Here is a 21,227-nt window from a genome sequence, read left to right on the forward strand (position 1 = left end):
ACACCACTCGAGTTTACATCATTTCTTTATTCACGCTTAAAACGAAGTAGAAAAAGTACTTGGCATCCCCTAGTCTTATTTGAGCTCTCTTCCGCTGTGACAGAGAATAGTATTTTCGTACGAAGATGGCTCATAACTGGTGTAACTAGCAGTTATTATTACAGCTATTTAGCCAGCTAATTAATTTTATTCATTGTTAACATAGCCAATTTGTCACCGTAAAACAATAATACTCGCCATTTTTATTCTTTCGAAATATTTGAAATTATTCTTAATTTCTTTCAAAATTTCGGAAAAATAGAAACACGTTTAGTCAAATCCAATAAAATAGCATGCATTTATCTCCACGATGCATTCGCCGAACTTTTGAAAATATGAACTTTTGAAATAATAATCTCGTTTTTTTTTTTTCTATTTACATTTCTCCTACAATTTAATTGGATGAGTAATCAAAGGCAAGAATTATTGTTCGTTGGTGAGAGGGAATGTCTTCAAACTCATTACACCGAGATGTTCAACAACATGGCGCAACTAGGGCTGCGCTTATAATCCTCAGTCGGGGAGCATCGATAGCTCAAAACAATGTGGTGTATTATATTTCGCGTTATGAGCCGCCAGTTTCAATCTCGCTTCCGGGTGTCTCGGGTTCCTCGTCGTTATAAATATTCTCCGCCATTTGCCACACTTGCATTATATTATCCTCCGACACTGAACAGATGACCCACGGTTCGTTCGGGTTCCATGAAAAATCGCTGATCTTCGCGGTATGACCTCCATGTATAAACTGTAAAAATATTTTGAAGATTATTTAGAAAACTTTAATTCCAAATAATAATACATATATTTCTTAAAACTTAAAAATTTACAGAGAATCGAATAATATTATATATTGGAAGAAACAAAATAAATAAATAACTAGAAAGAACAGTTACGAAATTTTTTTCGAGATTTTTTTGATCATTTATTAATTTTGTTATTCGCGAAATAAGTTTTATTAGCGTAATTACCAGAAGTTCGGGCGGCCCATCTTCGGCATCCTCGCTGGACTGTTCCTCGCCAATCTTGCTAAGATCCCAAACATGTAGCCGTCTGTCTGTACCACTACTTGCCAATATCGTTTCGTTATGTGGCGACCATTGAACCTGGAAGATCTCATCCTTGTGTGATTCAAATGAATGCAACTTCAACTTGAGATTTCGCAGATCCCAAAGCGCTACAGTCTTATCCGCACTGCCAGTGGCTAATATAAATTCAGAATATGGGTTGAAACTCAGACAATTTACTTCAGCGGTGTGAGCATCAACAGTATGACTCGGTTTACTAGTATTGTTGCATCTGCAAATATAAAAAATTTAACGATATAATATACTTCAATGCGTTTCGCAATACGTTACATTAAACAATTGTAATCTTAGTGACATTAATATCAATTATATTGGCAAAATGCTAGTTTTATAAATTAACAGAGAATATTGCTCTCTCAATTTTTTATTACAAACTAAGTTTATGAATATTTTTGTCTTAAGCTTAAATCTGTACTCTCAAACGACTCTTAAAATAAATATAATCTACCTAGAAATTAATTAAAAATTTATTAATTGTATTATTGATAAAGACAACAATTACCTGGTGTCCCAGATCATAAGTTTTTGATCGTCAGCAACCGAACCAAATAATGATTCATGTAGCAGATGCCAAGCGACGTCTTCGACCACGGCTGTGTGCCCTGTAAATATAGTTTTCGCATCGATAACACGATTTTCCTTCGGTGTGGCATTAATATCCCACAAACAAATTGTGTGATCATCAGACGCGCTAAGTAAATATCCATTGAGATTCGGATTCCATGAAAGTCCGTAGCCTTCCTTTTGATGTCCTCGCAATCTGCAATAACATTTAGATAAATACAATAAATACAATAAAAATTATACTGATATAAGTATCTGCTCCGTCTATTTATATCTGTTTAACATATCATCGCCCAAGTACCTCAAATCCGGATGGCATTCCCCATTGGGATCCGGCTTACTGGGATGTTTAGTATAATCAAATACCAGTACATCACTGGAGGGGGTCTTTGTCGCGATCACGCATGGATTTTGCGGCATGAATCGCGCTCTATTGACTTCACCCTCGTGGTTAATCTTGATCTCGATCTCGATCTTTCCACTCACAGAACCGAACCCACCAAATTCACCCTTTTCATTGTCGTAATGAGAAGCATCAAATTGCGCGTCCTCATTTGGCAGCTGAACGCTAGCGATGAGCAAATGATTTTGTTCGTCGGAGGTGTGAGTGCCCAGAATTAACCTGTGGATTGAATAATCCTTTCCCTCCGGTCTAGTGACATCAGGCAGCCATTGAGCGGTTAAAGACGGCCACTCCAAAGCATGTGTCATCACAAGATCGTAGAGGAATGGTGTATTCTTCTTCCATATTTTGTACTCCTCATTGATAATACGTTCTTCTACGGCGTCGTCAAAGCCCTCTGAACAAACAGCGGCGCTTAAATTTTCATTCCTCTCGCATGACATTGCTACATCTTACAAAATACACGAATAAAAGAAATATGAGATAATATAAATTCAATTATTAGACGTGACATGTTATAAATTATTTAATATATATGTGTATATATATAAACAATCGATGAGACACGACGGACGAAAAAAAATATCAAATGGATTAGAAGGTCAAAATGTAATACCGGTAAAAATGACGAGTTTTTCAAAAGTTTTCAAACGTGAAAGGCACACGATTGATCTTTTCGACCGGTTGCACAGTTTTTAAGAAATAGGATTTTGCATATGATTAAACTTGTGTACCAATTAGGATAAAAGTCTATAACAATCACCTGTTGTATACATATATCTCGGTCGAACTCTTTTAATATCACCTGTTATAGTTGTTACATCAATATAATTTGATTCGTCCTCTTCGATTCTATTTGATTCAGCTTCTTTAGTCTTATTTGACTAAGCTATTTCGATCTTATTCAACTCAGCTCTTTCAATTGTATTCGATTCAACTTTTCTGATCTCAATTGATGCAGAAGGCTCAGTTCCCGCGACATTGCCCAGCTCGACTATTTCGATCCTATTCGACTTTAGCTCTTGCGACTGTGTTCGGTTCAACTTTTCTGATCTCAATTGATATAGGTTTCTTGTGTATGTAGAATCGTTCACAACAAAACGCCATTCCAAATTTAGGTCTTGATTCACATTTGGGTGATTATTCACATTAATATTCGCAAGAATATTTGCGTGTGCGCGAAATGAACGGCGCTGACGTGTTTCCACATTGAAGGATCGGGTGAGAACTAAGCGGCAGAGATGAAGGTGCCAGAACGTTACGAGAACAAATAAGTAATGTCAGATAAACAAACTTTAAGGTTGCTCATAAGAAATGTCTAATCACACACACACAAATATAAACAAGTATCGCTAAGTCTCGCTATACAATCGACTATAGACGTTCAAAATCATTGTTCCTAAAGACTGTGCAACCAAGCGAAGATCATGTATTCTACAAATCTATCTTTACAAGGAGAACCATGCTCTCTCGCCATTTGTACCGTAATTCATTACTATTGCACACCCTTTGGTGTGTATAAATTTTAATTATCACTAATCGTACATACTTCAAAATTAAAATAAGATGTACATTTATTATACAAATATTGAAGTTTCAATATTAATTTAATTACGAGTACTTCGCGGCAAAATCAAAGGAATAGTCGTCATTATCAATGAGATCCGTCTTCAATTTAACGTGTCAGCCGGAATTTTCTCAACACTCGTAGACGCATGCATTCAAACGACCGGTCCGGTCCGCGAGAAACGATCTCTACGTATTCATTGGGTCTGTTTTCTATTGCTGGAACTGGCTGCACTAGTTTATGTGAAGTAAAAAAAATAAACTCTGAACTAGTGCAGCCAGTTCAGCAATAGAAAACAGACCCATTGTTTAGGGATGCCGTTAATTATTATACATATATATACGTATATCTATATATACATATATATATATATATATATATATATATATATATACTATGGTGGCAAATTATAACCGCACATCGCGTCGCACATCATGCTCGACGGACCGGTTCCGGAGACGCGGGATTTATCGAAACACGAGCGGGCTATTTCTCGTCGTTCGAATTTTTTATTTTATTTTTCCCCTGCACGCTTCCGACCGCGCGACGGTGTAGAGGAAAGACCGTGCCGTGTATACCCGGTGGAGAGGCGGCATCGTGTCGGTTCGTCGGAGCGTCCTTCCGAGATCGCCGACCGAAACGTTTGTTTGTTTTCGTGAAAAAGTGAGGCGAGCACGGTCGAAACTGTCGTCGAAAATACATGTATCCTTACCGCCGTCCTTGTCTGCCATCATTTATGCTTCGTAAATTCGTTAATTCGAGAGATAACTGAGGAGCAGAGCACTGTCCGCCGATCCGGCCCGCCAAAATTGAGGAAACAGCAGAGTGCCGACCGTGCCGACACCAACGGGACGCTCAACTCAAGTCCGATCGCAGCGACGGCAAGCCCCGTTCGCAATGCAGCGACATGGGAAAAAATGGCGGCACGATCGATTTCTATTCTCGCGATTAAAGGCACGTGATTCACGCTGGCGCTCCGACATTCGTTTTTCGGCGTGTTCAATATCCATTAATCAATTTAATTTACTTTTTTATCTTTTTCTAATTTTATAATGTCCATTTCTATCAATGCAGATTTACTTTGATCTCGATTTAATTTACTTTTTATCTTTGTCTAGTTCTAAATCGCTCCGAGATCTCGAACGGAAAAAGAATTGACCAATCACATTTAAACAATTCAGCCAATTGACCAATGCGGTTGGTTAATAGCTCTTCCTCGTGAAATCTCGAAATAATTTCTAGCATCGTGGACACAAAGGCTTAAGAATTAAACAATGATAAAAAGCAAGTTAAACCGAAATTAAAGTTATAATCTGCATTGATAGAAATGGACATAAATAGGTCACGCGATCAAAATTGATGTTAAATAGCGAGAAACATATAAAAATATATATATAACGTTGAATTTTATTCATCAAAACTACAGCATCGAATATCGTTTATACTTACATTGTTAATCATATCATTTGTAAATAAATATTACGCGGGATTAAATGAGTATATTAAAAAATTAGAATTCTAAAAAGTATTGCCAAAACGTTTCTTACATTGCTTGGTTCTGATAATTGTTAAATACATTTAAGTTAACGTAAAAAAAAACGCTTTAGGGTATTATTTCATTTATCGTATGTACAAGATTTTCAAGCGTGTGATTGGCTACAAAATAGAAAAGTTCTTGAGTCTTTAGAAATTTTTTATTTTGTAGCCAATTACTTACTATGCTTGAAAAATTTGTATGACAAATAAAATAGTACCCTTAAAAGACTCACTTACGGACTGCAGATGCAGCGGGAATGGACAATAGATTTGTTCGTTGTAGATACACCGCATTATATCTTCTGCACTTAAAATGAAATAGGTATTTAAATTAGACGTTGGAGAGAAAAGGAAAAATAATAAAAAAAATTAGCTGCAAAGAACATTTAAAACCAAAAGAAAAAATTGACACTACATATATATTCTTATTTAAATATACATATACATTGTAAAAAGATTATAACTTATTATTTAAAAACGACTATTTGTAATTACAGATAAAAAAATTTATCTGTAATTTTCTCTTTTTTTAAAAGACACATGTACATATATCCAAAAGCATGGCGCAGTGTAATACTTTAGAAAATATTGATGTTAATCTTTAAGGGGGGAGACTCGTCTCTTTGACCCCTTTTTTTGATAATTTTTTATAAAAAACTGAGAGTATTTATTGAATCCTAATAAAATACATGATAATGTTGACGATCAAATGTACAAGAAAAAAATTTTTTATAGTAGAAAAAATACTCGCTGCAGCTGCTCGAAGTTGTCGTCTAGATTTTGCGCGGGAGAATGCCCAGGTCCTTGTAATGAACTGAAATCAACGAACCAAAATTTTTTCGTTAAATTATGATCCTCCGATGCGCATGAACCTAAATATACATTAAAATTTTTATAATAAATATTATTTTTGGTTATTTGTTTATAAAAAAATCGTGAAATTTTTTTAAAACGTTCTCTATTTTTGAATTTATTTTTTTTTGCTAAATTTAGGTTCATGCGCATCGGAGGATCATAATTTAACGAAATAATTTTGGTTCGTTGATTTCAGTTCATTACAAGGCCCTGGGCATTCTCCCGCGCAAAATCTAGACGACAACTTCGAGCAGCTGCAGCGAGTATTTTTTCTACTATAAAAAAATTTTTTCTTGTACATTTGATCGTCAACATTATCATGTATTTTATTAGAATTCAATAAATACTCTCAGTTCTTTATAAAAAATTATCAAAAAAAGGGGTCAAAGAGACGAGTCTTCCCCCATAATTATTAATATACTGCAAAAAGATAGAAGAAAATGTTTCTTTAGAGATTCTTGTTTTATCACTCTTCATTTATTTCCTGCTTATTTAAAAATGCAACAACACGTTCTGCTAATTCCCTATAAGTTTCTGCTTGTCTACTCTTTGGTGCCACCAGGACAATCGGTTTACCACTGTCCGAACTCTCCGCGATGCTTTCGTGCATCGGTACCTTCTGTAAAATATCCACATCTGTAACAAGCCACGAAAAAGACATTAATATATCATTCATAATATATGAACATTTGTATATTGTTATAATTTAATACCTTCGGTTCAGTTACATCTTATTAATAATTATGAAATAATGTAATTGATAATAGTTTATTACCTAGTTCTTTAGCTAACGAGAGCGTGGCGTTGCCGAAGAGAGGCACCTCCGTCATGCATTTTGGACACGTAACGCTGCTCATATTCTCCACGATACCAGCAACAGGAATGTTCAACTTCTTGAACATATTCGCACCTCTCCTGGTCACCTCTAGCGCGACTTTTTGTGGCGTCGTCACCAGCAACGCGCCGGCAATAAAAAGTGTCTGGATCAGAGAGAGATGCGTGTCCCCTGTTCCAGGAGGAGTGTCAATCACGAGATAATCGAGCGGTCCCCATGCCACCTGATTCACTAGCTTGTCCAACGCACTCATCACCATGAGTCCCCTCCAAACTACCGGTGATTTCTCGTCAATTAAAAATCCCATGGACATACTGCGCGTGAAATACAAAATTATAGAGTACAACCCCATCGATCCGTTCATTTGAAAGGGCCTGACAATTAATCACCATTTTACACCATAATTTACAAGAGGTTCCATAAGATTGTCTTGATTTAGTACAGGTGATTCGTGTATGTTCATCATCAGAGGTACAGAGGGTCCGAAAACGTCAGCGTCCAACAATCCGATGGACTTCTTTGGCTCGATAATTTTTAGGGCAGTTGCCAAATTCACAGCGGTGGTCGATTTTCCAACGCCACCCTTACCAGAGGCAATCAGAAAGATTTGACTGACGCCCTTTATACGTTTTCGTTTTGGGAGGCCACGTGCCATGACTTCTCTCTGTCTAGCTTCCAGATTTTCTTGCTTAGTCCTGGTCGAGTCCACTGTTGTGCTATGCTGAAATAAGCAAAGAAACAGAAATAACAGGTTAATAAAATCATTAATAATAAAATTTTATATTAAATTATGATTTAAGAATCATTTTTATCAGAGGTTTAACGCGAATTTATTAAACCTCTCTACAAATTGTTATGCTGTATTGTTAAGAAAAGAGTTCAAACGAAAGCTAAACACTTCTGAGAAAAAGTTAAGTGTGAGACTTGAAACTTCAAGAACGCTTTGTAGATAGAATTGTGGAAGAATAATTACTTACTTGCCGTTGCCACAGATACCGAAGGGATTTCAAATACCCGCTGAAACGCGGCCTCGCGATAACGCTCATTTTGCTCGACACATGTACCTAACCTCACGGCATTCAAAACAATATAATATATCGTATCGTAAATATAAATTATATATGTTCAAGAAGGTACCGGTATGCAGAGACGCATTAGTAAAAAGTATTTTATCGAAAGTACGTTATCTTTCCATCTTTCTGCTGTGACATGAATCGCTAATTTGGTGAATTAACTCTCGCCAACGTTGGAGTTGGAGGCGTAGAAAGCGATGAGCTACGCGATCGGCGAAACCGGCGAAACGTTGACCGTCATTCCGACATCACTTTTTCAACTCTCTGCCGCCAAATTAAATCTCCACCTCGCCTCCGCCAGTTACACCTGCGCTTATACCAGCTAAAAAAGTCATGCACACATACATGCGCGCATCGCCGTCTCTTGGATCGTCAACCTAACCTAACCTACATTGATGCTTCTCCGTTTGTTATTTCCACGAATATTTTGTGGCGAACAACGAAAGCTTTCGCGTGAAGCATCGCTTTTCGTCACGATCTTTTTCACTCTTTCACTTTCGCGAAGGAAAACATTCGGCGAAAATAAATTCTTTTCATTTAAATCGTTAGGTCAGGTTAGGGTTACGTCGCGCACTTCGCGACGAGCTGCGCTTATTTGTGCTTTCGGTGCGCGCTGGGGAAAGAAAAAAATGGCGGCCACTTAGTCAACTTTCTGCCGAGCGCGAGAGCAATTGCGTCGCGATTTCCTCCGATCGCATCGTTGTACAGGCGATTTTTTCCCCATCCAGCTCGATGATGACGAAACGTACGTTTGTCCGCGATTTCTTTCCATACCCCGTCCAAGCGTAATTAGCCGACAGGCGGTCGCGGTCGAGAATCGGAGCGATCTCCGATGAGAGGTTAAGATAGGGATTGATCGTCAAGTTTTTGCGAAATTAAAGCCCCCGCGAAGCTAAATTCCTCCTGCCCCCCACGATTAGGATGACTCTTAACAGCGTGACGAATTGTGCAGGTGAAGGACGTTACATTTGACCGCCAGGGAGGACGGAATATGGGCCTAAAGGCAGCCGTTCAGGCTCTGAAGTAAGATTTCGATTAATTATGAATGTGTCGTCAATCGCGGGTTGATTTATAAATACATAAATCCGTCTCTCGGCTTTGCCGTCCCGTTAACATGCATGAAATGAATTTTGACAGGAAAGCGGAACCGTTAAAGGACAAGGTCCAACGCTGCAAGGACCTGCTTAACGACAACGATGCCTGGGTGTGTCAGCAACAGCTGCAAAAGATATATCAGCAGGTCCTCATACTGGATCTGGAGTACGCCCTGGACAAGAAGGTCGAGCAGGAGCTGTGGAGTCTTGGATTTAAGAATTATATAGTGACTCTGCAGTCGCAGGCCAAGGACAGGAAGAATCCCAAGCGAGGCGAGTCACAGGCATTGCTCAGTTGGTGCCTAGAAGCGGCCAGTGGTTTCTACCTGACCTTGCTGCAAGAAATCTGCACTGTATTTGATTTAGACCTACCGTTTAGAAGGTACGTGTCTTTTGCACAGGCTTGTTTGTTTCATTTACTTACTCTGGAGGGCCACACTTGTGCTTTTTTTAACTTATTTATTGAAATATGGAGGTCTGGATTATTCTTTACCATATCCTCTACTCAGAATCATCAATTTATCTTGTATAAACGAGGAATAGATAGAATTCTACCTGGGACTTATCAATTACGAATTATAAATTAATTGCTCTCACATGAAATCATGCATCACTCCTTAAACTTTGATTATTATAGTTGTTATTGTTTGAAAATTTTTATCTTTTAAGAGAAACGACACAATACTGCTTTTTATTTATGCTCTGTTATCTCGAGATTAAATTCATATTTTGCAGACTCTTTGTTTTTATTGGAATAGAATATTTTCCCAAGGTTCATAATATTATATGTGAGATGTCAACTAGCCATCCTTTTGCACAAGTATTTTGAATAAATTTTAATAAATTTAGATCTATTGTATGTATCAAAAGTATATACTATCAGGAGGATGTGATCAATTTTTGCAGGAAAGGTTATGTGTACGGATGTACGTCACCATGGAAGGCCGTTGAGAAATTATCTCCACCTCACAAATCTTCTTGTTTTTATGCCTGCCAATATTGCCTTGTACATTTGGGCGATATCGCACGGTACCGAAATGAGAGCAAACAAGCTGAGATGTTCTACAGACACGCTGTCTCGCTATCACCATCCAGCGGGCAGCCGTATAATCAATTGGCGCTTCTAGAAGCTTCCCGTGGTGATAAATTGGGCACTGTGTTTCACTACGCACGTTCGGTAGCCGTGAAACATCCTTTCCCAGTCGCTACAGCAAATCTCGCCACGACTCTGTCCTCCGCTTTGAACGACAAATCTTTCAATATCGACGGCAAGACCAAATTGAATTCTCAGGAATACATCGCTGTTTTTCTGAAGCTGCACGGAATAATCCACGTTCTTGGCGATTTGAAGCTGGCCTGCTCGTACAGCAAACAATTGACGGAAACGCTCACCGCGTTGGTAGCTACTGAAAGTTTCAGTTCGTGGATGCTCGTACAGATGTTGGTGATTAATCTATACGCTCTGCAACACACAGCCGGGATTGGCACCGACAGTACGGAATTGCTCAAGAACAAGCAAATGGTCAACGATAAAAAGCTCGCCCGTGACTGTATACTGGACCTAATTGCAGGCACTTTGTCTGCCTTGCTGCTACCTGTGTACACGATAAAGAACTCTATCATCGAGTACTTTGCGTTGCCTTCTAGTAAGTACCTATATTATTGTAATAATTTTAAAAAATTACGTTTTTGACCGATAAAACAGATTGGAGTAACAGATAACGTTATCTTTTCCCTGTAGTAAAACTGTGCCTTGATTGGATCAACATAAAACCTACGGTTTTGGAAGAAGTTGCTTTTACATCGAGATTACAGATCTGGCCCAGTCTTTGCGTACTTTTGAATGCCTTGCAGAATTGTGTGGTGGATTTTAAATATGATGAATGTAAGTAACTGGATTGCATTTAAGATTATCAGGCAGTTATTTGTAAAATAATTTATTCACATATTACATATTTTAATCAATAAAAATTAATTTAAAAATTAAGAAAATTATATGTAGAATATAATAATTTGTGTTAATAAATTTGCAATCTAAAGATTATATTTGTGAATATGTGAGATGTATATTAAAATATCGCAAAGTGAAATTTGATATATTTATAATATAATGCTATATGAAACAGATGTTGCAGTACCACTGCCAGAAGATCGTGACCTTCAAGGTTTTTTACCGTTAGAGAAGAGTTTCGAAAATCTCAGATTCACGAATACAGCGCTGGAGGGTGATGTCGCAACATTAAACAAGTTACGGGCGGTACGAATTCTGCATCTGGGCCATTGCTTCGCTCAGTATCAAATCAATGGATCGATGCCAATCTCGATTGCAACGGAGGAGAAGACGGGCGATAACAAATTCACATCTTTGAGCAACGGCGCCGGTCCCAGCAACGAGTTGATGAAAGAACTCGAGGAACTTAGCTTGAACAAGGATAAGCAGCTCGATACTTCGATGAGCCCGGTATTATCCGAAGCAGCTAGCAGCAAAAGCTCTGTGGAAACTGATATCGATATTCTTGCGGATAAGAAGATTTTTCAGGGTATTCTTAAGCCGCAAGGTTCCTTAGAACGAAACCGAGACTCCTTAGTGAGTACCACAGAGACGAGCAGCAGCGAGGCAAGTTCTCTTCCGTGCGCGAGAAAACCACGACAGAACATAGCAATGCAGGCGATCATGCGTCGTGCGGAGAACGAGAAGCAGGTGACGTTTAAGAACGTGTCACCTGTGATCGTCGAGGAAGAAAATGATAGAAAGGCGAAAGTAGTGACCGTTCCGCCGATTACTTCTGTTGCAAATAAACCGACACCAATCTCAGAGATGCCGAAAGCTAACGAAGCTGCCAATACAAATAACATCCTCGTTAACGTTCAGAACCGGCTGTCGGCGATGCCACTCGCTCCGGCCGCCGTTCAGAACCAATCCGCATCGATTCAGAGCCAGCAGAGATCCGCTAAGTTGCCGCCCAGCATTCCCATGCCCGCTCAAGTAAATCAATTGGCAGCCAAAGAGCAACAAACTCAGCAAGTTGCTCAGCAAATGCTCCCGCAAATGCACACTGGAATGACAGCGCAGTGCGGTCAACAGGCCTCGACATTGGGACCGGTTTGTTACCCGAATCAATCGTTCAACGTGCAGAATCCGCAATTCGCCAAGAATTTCATGACGAATCGACCGCTACCGGCAAACACGCCGCGTTATCAAATGCAAGGGCAGTTAAATAATAACAGCCAGCCGATTCCAGCGATGCCGCAGGGCATTAACGGAATACATCATACGATCAATCAGAGCAGACCGTTGCATCAGAGGATGCCGAACGTGTCTCACAGTCCCGGGCAGTTGCTGCAGCAGAACATGCGATTGGGATCACCTGCTCAGCAAAATATAATACCGCAAAGTATGAGTTTGCAAGCGAATAATATGGGACTGCAACCAGGTATGGGTATGGAGCAACAGAACCATTCGATGGGGCTGCAACAGCAGCAGAGCATAATACAGAGCAATCCCAGACCGAACGACATACACAGTCAGTTAAATGTGAACGGTTCGAGTATAGCAAACATGTCGGCGATGATATCGGCGTTGTCGGTGTATGAAAAGGATCCTCAGCAGCAGCCACTAACGACGCTGACAAATTCGCAGAGCCCGACCAACACGACGAATTTCCAACTGAACTTCAATCATTTCAATCAGAATCAAGCTTTCGGACAACCATTGTCGCAGAATCAACCGTCACCGTCGTTCTACAAGAAGAATTCTGACGCAATAGATTTCGCATTCCCGAATCAGGTCAACGTAGCTAAGAGTCAGCCGCAGCAACAGCAACAGCAACCTGCGCCTGCGAATAGTTACATGTTTTGCAATTACGAGCCGACTGAGCATTTTAACTTGTGGAAGGACAGTCGGCCACCTCAACCGCCGATTACCTGGTGGGGTTCTACCAGTAACACGGCGGTCCAGATGAACATGAAGGATTCGACCGTTAACGACAACACGTTCTCGAACTGGAGCGATTCAGCCACTGTCGGAAATACGGCGAGTAGAGTGCCGTTAACACCGGGCAAAAATTATCAGCCGCAACAACAAACCGAACATGGCAGACATCTTGTGGCAGGAAATAATTTTGAGGATTCCAGGTTGTTTGAGGTAAGTCGTTTAGAATGTAGATGTCTATACAGATATACAATAAAATTTGTGCAATATATAGAAAAAAAAACAAATAAACGAGAAATGTTTCTATAAGTAGACACACATCAGAAAAATTTTTTTCAACTAGCTTTGCACTCAAAAAATTTGTTTGTACTTGCAATATGTTAGTTAATAATTAAAAAAAATAGTTATATTAGATCGACACAAGCCTGCAAGTTTGCAAAGAAAGACTTCGCAACGAAGTTCGAAATCCATGACGTAGTCAAACTATTGAATTGTAATATTTTTTGTAACTTTATAAAAAAAAAAAAGTTTTTAGATTAGGTATTTTATCTTTCATTTACTTGATTCTTTTTTCAATATAGGTTGAATTATCTTTATAATCTCGATTAAAGATAAAGGCTATCTCTAACTTTTCATATTTAAATCAAGTATTATGTGTTATGCAATTAATAACGCCTTTCAAAATCATGATTATTTAACAATTTTAATTCAATACACGACAATTATAAGGTTTAATTAACGTCAAAGTTAGGTGATTCTTGCTTCGCATATAAAATTTACAAATTTTATAAACACTATCTTGAATAATTAGATAACAATGTTCTTATCTAGCTCGAACAGAAGCCGTCCCAAGCAGTGAGCACTGGCAACACTTACTCCTTGTTCAGCGGCAACACATGGAATACCGTTAATACATCAATCAATTCGGGCTCGACCAATCAAGATCAGGTGAAAGCACGGTTCCATCAGCAATCTCTGTGGTCCGGGCCGGGTCCTTCCCCGTTAGAGCGGCTTCTGGAGCAGCAGAAGTCGCTACGCGAGGGGGGTACCACTTGAAGGGACGCGCGGAGCATCCGCTGAGGAGGCCAAGCAGAGTGTAATTTCGCGTTCAGCGTATGCCGATTTAAGTAACCATAAGCGTGCGCGACGGCGAATAATTACCTAACTATTCGACAAGAGATATGCGAAATTCTCAAAAGATATGTAGAGAGGAAACGGATAACTGAGGTTGACCGAGGCGCAGCGTCTTCCTCGAGGCATTATGATATGCACAGGGGTAATATAATATTCGTTATTTTTCAATTGCACATGTGAGATCTGCGAGAGACACGAAATATACAATTTTCGGAGTGGATTTCTGGCAAATTAAACAAAGCAAAGCGAGAGACAAATGTTTGCCGAATGGCGATTCACAACTGCAATTTAATTCATATGGGAATAAATAGAAAAGGAACAAGAAAAAAAGGTATTAGAGGTGCGAGATGCGGTAGCTCTTAGCGAAACGTTAATTAGTACACAGGAAATAAAGGAAAAAATGTAGACACTAATCACAAGTGACGCGCGCTTGACTTTGTATCATTGATATATTTAGAAGACACACAATAAACACGTCTCGTTTATCGAAATTGATCGAGCGGCGCGCGTCGTCCTGTCTCGGCTTCACAACATCCCCGAATACCGAGACCGTATATTTGAAAATCAGACGGACGAACGACAATTATGTTTCAACACACTCGTTTTTATCGTAATAACTTTATTTCGTATATAGAAGTATCACACATTAATAACTTTTCTGTCCATAATATTATATGTAAGTTATATCACATACGTCGTGATTACGATACATACACATCACGAAGTTTTCTTTCGTTTCGTCGCGATAAAGTTCTTGAAATTCTCACGTCAAAACTTCTGATACTAATTTTACTGAAAAAATATATAGGAAGTGTTTCAGGCAAAAAATATGACAAGTAATACTTTTTTCTCCCTTCCTATTCTTTTTTAAACACAGAACTGCCTAACTGCGATTGTAACGAAATGTTAAACTAAAAACGTTTGATGAAAAATTGTCGCGTTATCTGTATCTGATTGCATCTGGTCTGCAATCCGCAATATAAAATCAGTCCTTTTTCAATCTCTTCTTTAGTTTATCAATTAGGCAGTACTGAGAGATGTAAGTGTACTAAAACGAGTCTAAAAACATACTCTTATTTCAATGAACACTTAAATTACTTAAATTACATCGACAGTTATAAAATCATAAGCATCGCCAGTAACATAATGAATAATTAAAATTTTGGTTTATGCTGAATTAAGAAATAAGCTTCAATTGTTTGTACAGGAATATCACACTTTACAGAAAAATCAATCGATCAAATAATCATCGTTCTTTTTTTGGGATAAGAATAAGAAATGATAAATTATATAGTTTCTTTTAATTATCCACTATGTCATCAGGAGCAGGCACTGGATTATTTTGCGCGTTGACTGCTCTGTAATCAACTCTACGTTTTATCGTTAGATTACAGTGAAAACAGTTTTTATTGTCAATCAGATGGCGCATATTATTCTCGCGTATGCGCAAACAGTCGTTTGAAAAATTTTGCCTCGGTATTCTGCATGATTTCACCTGTTTGAAAACACAAGTTGTCTTAATATGTCGTTATTATTACCTTGTTATGGGCAATAACATTCAACATTGAACACAGAATGCTGCTTTAAAAATGCCGTTGAAGAGATCTTCATAATTATTTATAAAAACGTGATTATAATCTAATTTTTAAATATTAAAGAAGTGAGCGATTTATTTATACAAATAATAATGGATATAATCTTACCGGGCCATTGTAAGTAGCATTAAATGTCCCAATTGCTTCAAATGTATATGTGAATTGTTTGGATACAGAGATGTGGTTCACAATTTGCAAGAAACCCATCAGATCACCCATCTGATTTATGGAAATATTCAAGAAAAACAGACCCATCTCTTTGATATGGAAAGCGAAATCGTAATCCCGATTCAAGATATACTCCAGAGTCCATTTCTTTTTTAATATATTATCTTTTGCGTTGAACTATAATTACAATTAACCATAAAAAAATTACAATGTTGAAAAATTTAATTATAATTCCAAACGCAAATTTGCAAATTTGAAAAAAATACGCGCTATACCTCATAAAATACATCTTTATGGTGATATCTTAAGTGGCCAATCATTCGTCCATGTGGTAGTTCCATTACACAAGTTCCAATACGACACGGATATAATCCTTTTCCTACTCTAGGTGCCAAATTCAGCATAAATTTTTGTTGCTCGTTTCTTGGGGTAATTGGCTTAGCTTGAGTCACGGGTTCAGTTTGACAGGCAGTGGAAGGCATGACAATATCTTCGGTTTGAGTAGCCACACAAATTTTATTATGTAGAGTTCTTCTATTGAGCGCATGATATGGATTCAGCAGGGATAACTAAGAAACAATACTTTTATTTAATATTACATTGTCCTAGTTACCCTTTTATCGTTTAAAGGAAAAATGAGAAGTAAAAATGAATAGATATCAAAATTAAGATAGTCTTGTATTAGCCTTGTATTGTTTTCATCTCTCATTATTATTATCTCTTATTATTATCGCTGTATTAACTGAAAATAAACACCATACCTTTATGTCCTGCAATTTGGCTGAGATTTGTTCCACTGCCAAATTTCTTGTTCCCATAAAGGGAGATTTACATATGGGACAGACCTGCAACTGTACTCTGCACGGATTACAAATGTGGTGGCCATTTACGCATTGGACTTTTACACCCTGTGTTGCTTCTAAGCACACGGGACATTGGAGCAATTCCTCCAGTGCATCGCACCACTGAAACAATCGGAATTATGGAATGATCATTCGGTACAATGATTAGACATATAATTATTAAACATGTGGCCAATGTTGCAAAAGTATAATTCGAAGTTAATATAAAAAATTCGAGGTTAACATAAATAACGTAATCGTAATAAAATTATCAGCAATCGGATAAAATCCGCTGATAACGTTAAGACGTAATTGACGTTACGGCGCAGACACAAGATCTGCAGAAGAAATCGTGCTAGAACATAAAAATATCGCGGCGTAGCGATACCATACCATAACTCGAATCTCCTCCATCGTGATTGAGCGTTTTTTTGAGCTCGATACACGAGCACAAGGCGACAGTATTTTGAAGACACAGGCGACCGGTGGGCGGTGACTGGTAGGACGTAGGACTGACAATACACTCGCTACAAAACACAAAACTAACATCTACCGCCTTTTCTGGAATTCCCCGGTTTTTTCGTCTCTCGCTCGCCACGTTGCCCAGGTTGCTCAGGTTTGCCACGAGTCCACACTCCATTGACAACAAAATTGCTAGACGGCTTTCATGAAAATGATCATCGCTTGGATAGCAATTAGCAACGGAATCTGATTCGTCAGCTTCAATAGGTACGTGCGCACTGATTACATTTCAGTGCACTGACGTCATCGTCCCGACAGAGCAGTATTTCGTAATCCGATCTTATATTTAACAATAAGATCGTCTTAGGCCGCAGGGGGAAGTGATCCGCGCAGTTCCTTGGGCCTAACCACGACTAACGCACCTACGGCATTACCGAGTTCAAGACACCGCGGACATACACGAACAATTATACATACACTCATACACTTACACAGTTTCGAGTTTAAAGTCTTACGAGATTACGAGTTTATATTACGCAGTTTAATTTTTGCTTGGGACGCTTTTATTGAGGCGTTCATGTTAATCTAGTCATAGTTCCTTTGTTTTGATGTGATACAACTAGTTTCGGTTTTGCTACTTTATGACCACATGGGCTACCCCCACGGTCTTTCCTTTATTTGAATAAAAAAAAAAATAATAATAAGATCGTAAATATTCCGCCTATAATGATGGCTATTATACCTTATGATTTTGGTAATTATTTACAAAAGCGACATCCTCCCCGATGACCTTGACCTTGACATATGTTGTCAAGGTCACCCTCCTGAGTGACCTTCAGAAGTTTTTAGCCGGCGGTCGTTATTCGTTAAAAAGTTATTAACAAAAAAAGTTTCGAAAATATAACAGCTATTTTGAGTATTGAGAGGCATAAAATAAACGACTAATATATTAGTTAAATACTGTTAAAGCGCGTCATCTAACCTATTGTAAGTATTCTCTACTTTAACAAAAAGACTTCAATTTATCAACAATTTATTGCTTTAAATGTTGTGTTTTGGTAAAGCAGCGACTTTCTCGCGAAATAAAGTATTCTCTGCTTTAAAAAAAAACGTGATTTAGTCGTTTATGCCTCTCAGTACTCAAAATAGCTGCTATATTTTCTCAGGAAGGTGACCTTGATAACATATGTCAAGGTCAAGGTCATCGGGGAGAATGTCCCTTTTGTAAATAATTACCATGATTTTTTTTAGACAAAACGCTACTGTAATGACTCTTGTTTATATTGCATTTAAAATGTTTATGCTCATATTCTATTTATTGTTATGTTTTACTGTGTGTAAATAAATTAAAATGCTATAACTCTGGGGATGCTGCGAAGTGGAATATTTACACCGACAAAGTATCTATTTTACGTATTTTTGAAATAGCTTTAATTTTACAAGATTGCAAATCCTTTTATATATATATATATATATATATATATATATATATATACACACACACACAATTAAATACCAACAATTAACTATAGAATACTATAAGGACGGAAAAAAAAGTTAAAAAAATTACGTTTGTTTTTGCACGTAAAGTGGTCATTCACGAAATGGCAACGCCAATTACCAACATTTTTAGTTCAATTTAGTGAATGCTTTCCTTTTCGAAGTTTTACCGTTGCTTAAAAATAATTAAAGTTAAATGAATAAGTATCGCAGTCGAGTAAGTTCCGCTTTGATAAGTATGAGGACACCATTGATGAACTTATCAAGAAAATAAAAAAGTGAGTGCTTTGGCCCAGTCATTCTGCTTTATTATGTCAAACTTTTCCTTGTGAAAATCGAGTAATAATATAAATCTATTTTATGTAGTCAGATGAAATTCACACACACAAAAACCGCGCTATCTGACGAGCTGGAAACGACAGAATAGCGCGTAAAGCGGGGAGCACACACTTCTGCACAACGCATAATGCGTAAGCATAAGAAAATTGATTGGTCCATACACATGTGCATAAGGAAATAGACCAATCAATTTTCTTATGCTTACGCATTATGCGTTGTGCAGAATTGTGTGCTCCCCGCTTAAACGGGGAGACGTAAGGGCCTTGGCACATAGAAAAACTTAAGCAGTAAAACTTAAGCAGTAAGAAATCAACGGTATGGATTCGCTACCGCTTAGGGCCGTGCCTTAAGTTCTTGACTGTGATTGGCTGATTTGCTTACTGCTTGAGTTTTACTGTTTAAGTTTTTCTATGTGCCACGGGCTTAAGGGGATGCTAAAGCCGTCCAAATTACCGACAATTACATTTCAAAGCTCTCATTTTGAAACGGCTTTATAGATCGCAAAATCCTTTTACAGGAGTAAAGTAGAGGTACTAATGAAGGGTGGGATTGTCAAATAATTAGTAATAATTGAAAAAAATTTTTAAATGTTGTCATCTCATAACCTTATTTTCTGATATAAATAGTTGTATACGTAATATGTACGAAATTAAAGTTTCCCACCCTTCAGAAGACGTGCACAAACAATAACGTACCTTTGAAATTGAGATTGAAAGCCTGGAATAAAAATGAGAGCTTTGAAACGATCGTGTATATTTTTCACAAAAATATTCACGCAGAGCAGCAATTATGTCACAGCAGTAGTTCACGGATCTTGCGAGAGATGGCGAGCAATTGAAAAAAGGACAGATGTCATTTCGTTAGACAAAGACAGATATAGGGAAAACAAAATTAGAAAGGTTGACATTATCGACATCGAGGAAGTTCGCCAGTCACTGTAGGATCCCCTTAAGTCCATGGCGTAAACCGTAAACTCGTCGCGCCACCGCCAATAACGGGCGACGCCAATTCCCCTCCTCCGATTGCTCCGACCAACGACGCGCCCGACGATCGAAATATACAATTTTTGGAATGGATTTCTGGCAAATTAAACAAAGCAAAGCGAGAAACAAATGTTTACCGAATGGCGATTCACAACTGGTATTTAATTCATATAGGATTAAATAGAAAAGGAACAAGAAAAAAAGCTTAGGTGCGAAATGCGGTAGCTTTTAGCGAAACGTTAATTAGTACACAGGAAATAAAGGAAAAAATGTAGACACTATAAATCACAAGTGACGCGCGCTTGACTTTGTATCATTAATAATTGATATATTTAGAAGGCACACAATAAACACGTCCCGTTTATCGAAATTGGTCGAGCGGCGCGCGTCGTCCTGTCTCGGCTTCACAACATCCCTGAATATCGAGACCGTAATACTTGGAAATCAGACGGACGAACGACAATTATGTTTCAACACACTCGATTTTAATGTAATAACTTTATTTCGTATATAGAAGTATCACACATTAATAACTTTTCTGTCTATAATATTATATGTAAGTTATATCACATACGTCGTGATTATGATACATACACATCACGAAGTTTTCTTTCGTTTCGTCGCGATAAAGTTCTTGAAATTCTCACGTCAAAACTTCTATTAATTTTACTGAAAAAATATATAGGAAGTGTTCCATGCAAAAAATATGGCAAGTGATACTTTTTTCTCCCTTCCTATTCTTTTTTAAACAGAACTGCGATTATAATTAAATGTTACACTAAAAACGTTCAATAAAAAATTGTCGTATTATCTGTAATCTGATTGCATCTGTGTCTGCAATCCGCAATATAAAATCAGTCCTTTTTCAATCTCTTCTTTATTTTATCAATTAGACAATACTGAGCGATGTAAGTCTACTAAAACGAGTCTAAAAACATATTCTTATTTCAATGAACACTTAAACTACTTAAATTACATCCGACAGTTATAAAATCATAGGCATCATCAGTAACATAATGAATAATTAAAATTTTGGTTTAGGCTGAATTAAGAAATAAAGCTTCAATTGTCTGTACAGGAATATCACAATTTACAGACAAATCAATCAATAAAATAATCATCGTTCTTTTTTGGCATAAGAATAAGAAATAATAAATTATATTGTTCTTTTAATTATCCACATAATCCACAAAATCCAGATAATCATCCACATTATCATCCA

At 37.7% G+C, this 21,227-nt stretch overlaps 4 protein-coding genes across 7 annotated transcripts; 1 reads left to right on the forward strand and 3 right to left on the reverse strand.

Annotated features, from left to right (window-relative positions):
- Nucleotides 1-7: 7 nt before the first annotated feature.
- LOC112458840 (probable histone-binding protein Caf1) lies at nucleotides 8-4,518 on the reverse strand. 3 transcript variants are annotated; one of them, XM_025022658.1, is made up of 5 exons: nucleotides 4,371-4,518; nucleotides 1,990-2,542; nucleotides 1,627-1,884; nucleotides 1,008-1,335; nucleotides 8-784 (listed from the first exon to the last, which is right to left on the reverse strand). In XM_025022658.1, exons 1-5 carry the CDS (start codon nucleotides 4,390-4,392, stop codon nucleotides 605-607), a joined length of 1,341 nt encoding a protein of 446 aa, XP_024878426.1. In that variant the 5' UTR covers nucleotides 4,393-4,518; the 3' UTR covers nucleotides 8-604. The 3 variants fall into 3 exon arrangements, with proteins under 3 accessions (XP_024878426.1, XP_024878439.1, XP_024878434.1); XM_025022671.1 differs by having other exon boundaries at nucleotides 1,990-2,488; nucleotides 4,371-4,517; XM_025022666.1 differs by lacking the exon at nucleotides 4,371-4,518 and adding an exon at nucleotides 2,855-3,905.
- A 1,974-nt stretch (nucleotides 4,519-6,492) lies between these two features.
- On the reverse strand, nucleotides 6,493-8,534 carry LOC112459074 (iron-sulfur protein NUBPL). Of its 2 annotated transcripts, XM_025022977.1 has the most exons (5): nucleotides 8,067-8,534; nucleotides 7,862-7,948; nucleotides 7,274-7,605; nucleotides 6,825-7,198; nucleotides 6,516-6,685 (listed from the first exon to the last, which is right to left on the reverse strand). In XM_025022977.1, the coding sequence occupies exons 2-5, from the start codon at nucleotides 7,928-7,930 to the stop codon at nucleotides 6,516-6,518; spliced, it is 945 nt and encodes a 314-aa protein (XP_024878745.1). In that variant the 5' UTR covers nucleotides 7,931-7,948; nucleotides 8,067-8,534. The 2 variants fall into 2 exon arrangements, with proteins under 2 accessions (XP_024878756.1, XP_024878745.1); XM_025022988.1 differs by having other exon boundaries at nucleotides 6,493-6,685; nucleotides 7,862-8,533.
- A 57-nt stretch (nucleotides 8,535-8,591) lies between these two features.
- On the forward strand, nucleotides 8,592-15,393 carry LOC112459057 (protein SMG7-like). Its single transcript, XM_025022958.1, has 7 exons — nucleotides 8,592-8,702; nucleotides 8,910-8,980; nucleotides 9,095-9,433; nucleotides 9,958-10,697; nucleotides 10,793-10,936; nucleotides 11,178-13,195; nucleotides 13,814-15,393. Exons 2-7 carry the CDS (start codon nucleotides 8,949-8,951, stop codon nucleotides 14,036-14,038), a joined length of 3,498 nt encoding a protein of 1,165 aa, XP_024878726.1. The 5' UTR covers nucleotides 8,592-8,702; nucleotides 8,910-8,948; the 3' UTR covers nucleotides 14,039-15,393.
- Nucleotides 15,045-17,965, reverse strand: LOC112459066. Its single transcript, XM_025022968.1, has 5 exons — nucleotides 17,115-17,965; nucleotides 16,641-16,844; nucleotides 16,155-16,448; nucleotides 15,820-16,056; nucleotides 15,045-15,611 (listed from the first exon to the last, which is right to left on the reverse strand). The coding sequence occupies exons 1-5, from the start codon at nucleotides 17,268-17,270 to the stop codon at nucleotides 15,417-15,419; spliced, it is 1,086 nt and encodes a 361-aa protein (XP_024878736.1). The 5' UTR covers nucleotides 17,271-17,965; the 3' UTR covers nucleotides 15,045-15,416.
- Between the last annotated feature and the right edge of the window lie 3,262 nt (nucleotides 17,966-21,227).

Source organism: Temnothorax curvispinosus, unplaced genomic scaffold (genome assembly GCF_003070985.1).
Source record: "Temnothorax curvispinosus isolate PA1 unplaced genomic scaffold, ASM307098v1 QBEX01000892.1, whole genome shotgun sequence".
Taxonomy (NCBI): domain Eukaryota; kingdom Metazoa; phylum Arthropoda; class Insecta; order Hymenoptera; family Formicidae; genus Temnothorax; species Temnothorax curvispinosus.